Raw genomic sequence first — 8,043 nt, 5'->3', positions numbered from 1 at the left:
TTTCGTAAAACAAAAATGTATTCACAATGTTTAGCAGATGGGTGTAGTACTTGAAAACATCAATATTTGCTCGAAATTCACAAACAGTTACAGCAATTATTTATAAGATACTTCTTGAACTTCTTTAATATGTAATGCATCTATAGCTATGTGAATAAAGAAATAACAACTTTCAAAATATGCAACAATGGAGCCATTCAAACAATGTAAAAGAATGGCAATATACAATGAAAATATAAAATTGTTAATTTGTCATTTCTATCGTGAAATGGAATGTTTGATAGTGTATTAAAGGCATAGGAGGCCTGTGCATCCGCAAACGTCAATTTATTACATACCCACTGCAAAATGATAATTATTAATTTATTTCTAAATAATATAAACTGGCAATGTATTTCGCAATTATGACTGCAATGATATGTCCAGTGGGAGAAATTGCAAATTTATCAGTTGCTCTTAACATGTATAAGGATACTTAACATGTTTCTCTATTCTTGAGAGGTATGAGAGTACTTAACAGGTATGAGAGTACTTAACAGGTATGAGAATACTTAACTGGTATGAGAATACTTAACTGGTATGAGAGTACTAACAGATACTGATAACACATCTCCATCATGGACATATGTACACACATTTTTATATTATTTTTTATTTCAGATACTACAAATTAATTGTTCGGAGCGTTATTTTTGTGTATATATTACAGAAATAAACACATTGGAACAGAAACACAGTTAGTTGTTCGGAGTGTTATTTTTGTGAATATAATATAGAAATAAACACATCTGGAACAGAAACACAGTTAGTTGTTCGGAGTGTTATTTTTGTGAATATAATATAGAAATAAACACATTTAGAACAGAAACACAGACGCTAAAGCGGCAGCTGAGATTATCATAATACATAAAGTGTATAAAACAAGGGCTTTATCAGGTGTAGATGGCGAGGTCGAAGGATTCACGTAATCATCGTGCAGCTTCTTCCCGCCACTTTGTCCACCCGTTTTAGACATGTCTTTTAATTCGTACTTTTCTGAAAAAGAGTAAAAGTTGTTTGAAATAGATATCACTGATCAAACTTTAATGTATAGGTATTTTAACACTGAGCGAGTGAGCAAAGTAACTCATCTTCACAAGGTTACTTCATCTAGTTTTGTTGATGTATGACAGCTATGGAAACTTAAAACAACAACAACAACAACAACTGTAGGCGTTGAAACATCAAAATATCTTTCAGACTGTTTAAGACAAAGCAGTCTATTGATACAAATGGATAAACGTATCCTGCCAGAATGTAAGATAAAATATGTATTCCTATCCTCATTGTTTCAGAATACATACAACCCTTCTTAAAGCAAAGCCTGTTACTATACCGGATCGAATAATACCTGAAGCTTTCTTCAGCTGCCAGTTCTTGTTAATTTCAAACCAAACCTCCCAAAACACTTGCTGACCCACGAACACACCAAGAACAATATTCGCAAAGTATGTTTGAGGCTGCGGTATCATGTCGTTGTTAAAGGCGAAGAAAAATGTCACAACTACAATATAAGAAAACATGAAACTTGTATTAGAAATGCATAAACGATTACTTATACAGAAACCGATATATTTAATTTATGCGGAAGATCTTTAGACCATATTGAGTGGATCTTGGGTTAGCTTTGATTAAGACAGGATTATTACGTTTTTAGAGATGTTCGCTAGTTCAACTATTGCCATTTAATTATCGCATCTATATACATATTATGCAGTTTTGACATGACTGTAACGTAAGAGTATAAAACTTTAGCCATCATGATAATGAGAGAAATATTACCAGCTATGATAATCGTGCTTTTTCCTAAAAACCAGTGGCCCCAGATAAATATCGCCCTTACTTTGGAGTCGGGTTTTGGTCGCACAATGCCCATAACTACTTGAAGGGTTGATGCAGACATCACTGTTATACCTAGATAGCTATGAATTTCTGCATTCTGAAAGAAACAAGTATGTTTTATTTATACAAAGAAGCCAAGCCACATGGTATCTTCTTATTAATTGGTCTGATGGATAAAGAGATACCTGTCTACCTAACGTCAATGAACAGAGGAATAAAACGCGGTCATAAACGCGGAATGAAATTGAAATATCAATAACTAGACGATCAACTGCATATGAAGAAATCATTCATGGAATTACTTTGTCCCTAAGACGTACATAACATCCCCATGAATATGAAAACGTACACATCTTGTTATTAAAACGACAAAGAAATCTATAGATTTTATAAATCTTATATGAACATTGGAATACTTACAAATGACGTTGCGCGGGCGAAATGGTATAATTTAGATAAAAGCATCAAAAGGATCTGAAATTAATTTTAAAAAAGGGTTTTACTCGTAAGATCAGGTAATCTCTCGCTCTCGAACACCAAAATTATATTTTCACTACCGGTCAAGTCACTCATGAAAGAAAAATCTACATATGGGGCCAGTTGTTCGAAACTTTAACCAGCTGTTAAACTAACCGCTGGTTAAATTTTGATTCAAAACACTTGTCTTGGTGGGAAACACTAGTATGATGTTTTGATTTTATTGTAAAGAATTTTCAATTTTCATAATTCCTAACTCATACATTTGTTTTTTAAGTCGTCTAAAATGTCGAAAACTAACCCTAAAAGTTAATCAACTGTTAGCTTAATCCCTTGTTAAAGTTTCGAACAACAGGGCCCTGGTGTTAACTTGGCGATAGACAGTTTGATCTAACTGAATATCATCTGTATTATACAGTCACTGTATACATGAACATGTTGAGTTCAAAATTATATTACCTCTGTCAATTTGCCGACTACTACAAATATCAAGACGAAACTTGCGACAGTTAACAGCCATGTTTTGATTGCCAGAGCTCGATGAATCTGAAAACAAATAACATCGGTTAAAACTGATTTGCACGTTCGGAGTTTACTTATCTTATAGCAGATTTAAAGGGGAACTCGTTTAGAGAATGATAAGGTAAAAAAAAACTCCAACGACATTTTTGACACCGTTACAAAACTCGTCTCAGACCCTTATAAAGTCGACGTCACTTGCATTATAGGACATTAGAGAAAACAAGGGTAAATTACAAACATGAAAATTTGCATCCCAAGAACACAGACGCCTCAAACAGTATTTCTACATCAGTGTATGTAGAGATGTGTCCATGACTTTAAAATAAATACACAAGTAAGTAAAAAATATAGACAATAGGTCTTGTAAGGGTTAACCATATATGTTCTTTCTTTTTGTACTAATGATTATTCTGTCGAAAATACGGCTTGTATTAAACTACTAGATGGAAATCTTATTCCGTATCATGCTTTTACCTGTACTACATTAATGAATATTAAGTTCTTGGTAAATATGTAGTTCTTTTTCTCTAAGTGGCATTTGGCTAAAATTGAAGCAAAAAATGTGAAAATAAAAAAGGAAAAAGTAGCTCGATCTGGGATGTATTCGGCTCTTTCGGATCAAACACGGTGCTTCATCAGTAAACTGGTAGCGTGATAGAAAATATAGTTTACTGTTATGTTACACGAAAATATGAAAATCCAGCATTTTGTGACTCTGAATGTTTATGTTATGTACTTTTGACTGAATCACGTTTTGAAAAACACATCAAACAGCATCCTTTTCAAGAAATGAAATCATGAAGCAGTCACACGATGGGCAGCACAACAGATATCCATTCTAATTCTAGGGAATCTATCTCATGATTTCTTAGCCCGTGTAATTTCAGGGCGACATACGAGGACAAGGTGGGGTAGTATTTCATAAGATAAATATTTTTTCTAGATTTTTTTCTAGTAATAAATTAAACTATTTAAGTAACTGACAACGTTCCGAAATGTATCAGGTCCACAGCGAACATTCGGTAAATTTAAACTAAAAACCGACTAAATAATGCATAATAACGTTCATTTTACCATCTCTTCATTTTTTAAAGTCACGAAAATATATGTATGTTGAGTTTTAATCAAACGGGAAAATATCATTTAAAAGAATACAGAGGTGTAGCCATTTATATATAAAATATGACAGGTTAGAGAGGTCATTTTGTTTCTGTCTAGCTTTTCCTCCTTTGTTATCACAAAATTAGCTCATTTGTGCTGTAACATGTGTATGTATTTTTATAACTTTTAAATCAAATAATGAATAAATTGGTATCAATATAAGAATTTGATAACAGAAGGTTTTTATGGTCATGTAATATTGTTACGTACAATAGAGATAGAGACTTATAAGGAGTTCCTGCATGCTTGGACTTGGAGACTTGGACTTCAAACCTCTAATAAGTAAAGTTGTCGTAACTTCATCTGTATTAAAGCTATATTGCTGGAACTTCGCATCTATAGCTTTTTGTAGTATATCAGTGCCAATCTCCATTTTTTCTAGAAAAGGGCAAAACTCCAGTAGTCAGGATATGTTTTAGACTTTAAACATTCATGAATACGGGCCCAGAAAATATAACAAGTTTAAGCACCGTACGCCCAAAAGGACCAGAAAATAAAACCTCTTACCTGAAACCATACTTTGCTTCCACATACGACTCTATTATCAAAACCATTTTTAAAATGTCTCGCTACAATTGTTGCTATACCAATTAGCCACATCCAGCCAATCAACATCAAAGACCCTATAAATTATACTATATATAAGGTCTTCTGAATGCAAGCTGTAAACTTTTTTTTCGTTACAGCATGTCGCAAGCTGATTAACTTTTCATCAAAAAAAAAAATAAAAGCATAGTAACTTCTCATAATTAATGGTTTCTTAACAGAAGTTTCAAAAACTTTACTTTTTCCATACATGTAAAGTATTTAAATTGTCTTCATATCAACAAATAAATATATGTAAAATAAACTTCAACGCCGTCCATTTCTTTGTGTGTTTGGTTTTAGTTTAGCGCCGTTTTTCAACAGCATTAAAGATATTTAACGCCGGGAAGTTAACATAAACAGTGTTCCTCGCGACCCCGCGGTCCGTAGATTTTTGCTCTCCCGATTGAGCTAAGCGGGCGGGCTCAGCCAGGGTCCAGTTTCAAGTGTAGAGACTGAAACTGAAACCTAATATAAACGGAAGTAGGTAAAGAATATTCATGTATCTTTGATAGAGTGCTGTAGATTTACCATGAATTTGTTTAGTCAACGGTAGAGATGATCCTCTGATAATTTCGTTTTCTTGAAAACTAACTTTCCTAGAAGATATTAGAGGTAGCTGCACGTGTATTCCAATAACTTCAGTACCTGCATATAAAGTTACACATAATAAATAAATCTGGACATTCATCAGTGTTTGAAATTATTTTTTGTCCAATGGCATTGCAGTACTACCCGTTAAGAAGATCTTTCCCGTTTGACAATTTTCCCGCGTTTCACTTTCAACAACTTCAAACAAAAAACCGATAGTTTGATATCGCCGCAGTATATACATCACAGTCGCCAGCTGTCGTTTACTCTTACAATGACAAGCGTGTAGGCCAATAAAAAATTAGTTGTTTGTTTTATCTATTGGTTTCTAATTTAAGATAACTGTTCATATGCAGTATGAAAGTTCAACATTTCTATTTACACGAAAATGTAACGTCAACATATGCACATCATTGAAGGCACGTTCAACTTTCCCGCCAAACACGTATAAACTAGCTCTTGTTTTACGAGACATTCAGAAAGTGGGTCGTTCTTAATAATAAAAAGCAGAATGGCGTTATCGTAGATATTGTATAAGACACTGTTTCAACAAAACACAATTTTGAAAGAATTATTTTCCGCCAAGGGCATCTTGACTTTAAAAAGTACATGTATGTCATGATGCCGAAAAGACTGGCGATTCCTCGAACAATAGTCCCGATTCATTCTTAAATTTTAAGCAGTTCCATAACACTAAGGATAAGGATGTCGTGCGGTGCATGTCTCGGCAAAACAGGTTTTAAAAACACTTATTAAATATGGGTATAACGCGAAACGATTTTAATACTGACTATTGTTATGAATAACGCACCAATTTTTTTTTTGCCGAATATTGTCCTGAAATTTAAACTGTACAAAATTCAGGATATATGCGATTGAGTAACGGTTTTACTTTGTCGCCATATTGTTCGTGTTTTTTGCTATTGTGTCACAAATATGGCCCCTGACATCAGTTTTCGTGCAACGCCCTGTTTCGAGTCTTTTCGATAGTTTTCCTTTCCTGCGCTCTGAATGTCATATAAAGGTAAAGTACAAAATAATTGTCTCTTTGCATTCAGAAAATGCTACTCAATGGTATAAAATTCAGTGAATTGAAATTGACGCTTAGGACGTCAGTGACGATTTTGTGACGTCAGAACGGAAAAAATCACATGAAGTTTTGCTAAAATTTTTGCCTTTGGTATGTTGTTTGGCAATGTGTGCACGTTTAGTAGACACATAAATACTTAGTTGTCAGCGATTTCAATTTTTCGCAGTATATCGTAACTTTACCCTAACCCCCAAATGGTTTATGGCTAATAACGTTAGAGTAAATCACATATTTGTGAACACAGTCTTCATAAAACATGATTCGCTATGTATGTGACACTTCCATGAATCAGACACTGATACCCTTCTGTCAATGTCGTAACAAATGACATATTACCGATAACAAATATATGTTTAAAAGCATAATATGTTTTCTTCGTTTATTATAGAATGCGCCACCCCTTATTTTTCAACGGGCTGTTATAAACTTTTCACAGATTAAAATTGGCGATATTTCCGACAGTGTTTTTTTTTTCTCCATTTCGCTGCCATGACCACTTACGTTGTCCTTTCAACACAGCGCAAAATGACATACTTGATTTACATTAATTCGAATTTAGTTTTTGTTTCTGTTGCTGGATAAAATGAAATAAAATCACAAAAATAATAAAGGTAGATGTTATTTCGGGTCTGTGACAAAACATCGACACGACAAAACGCCGACCCGACAACTGATCGATGCGACAAAAGATCGACATGTCGCATAGTGTCATGTCGGCGTTTTGTCGTATTTATGGTCGAAAATAATTTTGACCATACGATTATCATACGATCATGATTTTGATCATACAATTATCATTCATAAGCATTTACGTGCTCTAAGTGCGAGTTAAAGTCCGGATAGGACGAGTGGACCTCGCTGTATACTCGACCGACCGGGCGAGTGGATTTTACGTCGTAACTTTACCAAAATTCAGAAATTACATCGAAATACGTCAACAAACTTTGACGGTAAATGATGGTAATTTTCCATTCCACGAGCACGTGCGACCTGTTGTAATATCTAATCTACAGCGTACACAAAAAACGCGCGTAGTGCATTCATTTTTTGATATTATCGCTTGATTTTTTTCAACACCGTTTGAGACAGTTTGAATTCTATAACGATTTTAATTAGATATCGACAGAAATGTAGGCAAACTTCTATAAAAACGGCGAATTTTCATATAATTATTTGTAAAACTTCTAACAGCGCGATCTTGATTACTTATTCCTTTCTAAAAGTAAATAAATTATACATACTATGGACATAAAATTCAGACTTTTGACCAGAAAGTACAAAAAAAAACAGAATAAAAAAATCTTAAATAATGAAAAAGCGTCAGCAATTTAAATACATGGAGTAAAACGATTTTTGGCAAACAGATTTCTGTTAGTCTGGCAGAATAGGTTACGTGACCTCGTGAACGTAGATAGAAATGTGGTTTTGAAATATATTATACGGGATATTGCACATTCGCTTTTGATAACAAATTAAAGAAGAAACTTTTTTATTGACTTCTACTTCTCAGCAATTTAAAAATTTGAAGAACACGGCATTGTGCTCTCCTATACATGACATACGCACGTTTACTGTACACGAGTGCGCATGTCCAAGTCAAATAAACGGACTTAGTCGACTATCACATTAGTGCATTACACAGTAAAACAAACCAATAGCACGATTCTATTACACATTTTATTCAAGAAATTGTATTGAGAAAACAGAAGCCACGTAAAACTTTTACCGAATAAGGA

At 33.8% G+C, this 8,043-nt stretch overlaps 1 protein-coding gene across 1 annotated transcript; it reads right to left on the bottom strand.

Moving 5' to 3' along the window:
* LOC128559407 (putative ferric-chelate reductase 1) lies at window positions 1-5,332 on the bottom strand. The gene is made up of 6 exons (XM_053550863.1): window positions 5,158-5,332; window positions 4,549-4,664; window positions 2,818-2,904; window positions 1,822-1,978; window positions 1,391-1,543; window positions 1-1,035 (listed from the first exon to the last, which is right to left on the bottom strand). Exons 1-6 carry the CDS (start codon window positions 5,315-5,317, stop codon window positions 857-859), a joined length of 852 nt encoding a protein of 283 aa, XP_053406838.1. The 5' UTR covers window positions 5,318-5,332; the 3' UTR covers window positions 1-856.
* Between the last annotated feature and the right edge of the window lie 2,711 nt (window positions 5,333-8,043).

This window comes from Mercenaria mercenaria, chromosome 9 (genome assembly GCF_021730395.1).
Source record: "Mercenaria mercenaria strain notata chromosome 9, MADL_Memer_1, whole genome shotgun sequence".
NCBI classification, from domain to species: Eukaryota; Metazoa; Mollusca; class Bivalvia; order Venerida; family Veneridae; genus Mercenaria; species Mercenaria mercenaria.
Note: the sequence above shows the minus strand (reverse complement) of the source record. Positions and strands in the feature narration are given on the sequence as shown.

What these genes read in the sequence shown, in the direction of transcription:
- LOC128559407 (XM_053550863.1), bottom strand. Translation starts at nt 5,317, where the DNA reads ATGAATGTCCAGATTTATTTATTATGTGTAACTTTATATGCAGGTACT. An exon ending in GTTGACTAAACAAATTCATG is followed by an intron (nt 4,665 to 5,157) that starts GTAAATCTACAG and finishes TATAATTTATAG; the next exon opens with GGTCTTTGATGTTGATTGGC. An exon ending in TAGTCGGCAAATTGACAGAG is followed by an intron (nt 1,979 to 2,817) that starts GTAATATAATTT and finishes TGTTTCTTTCAG; the next exon opens with AATGCAGAAATTCATAGCTA.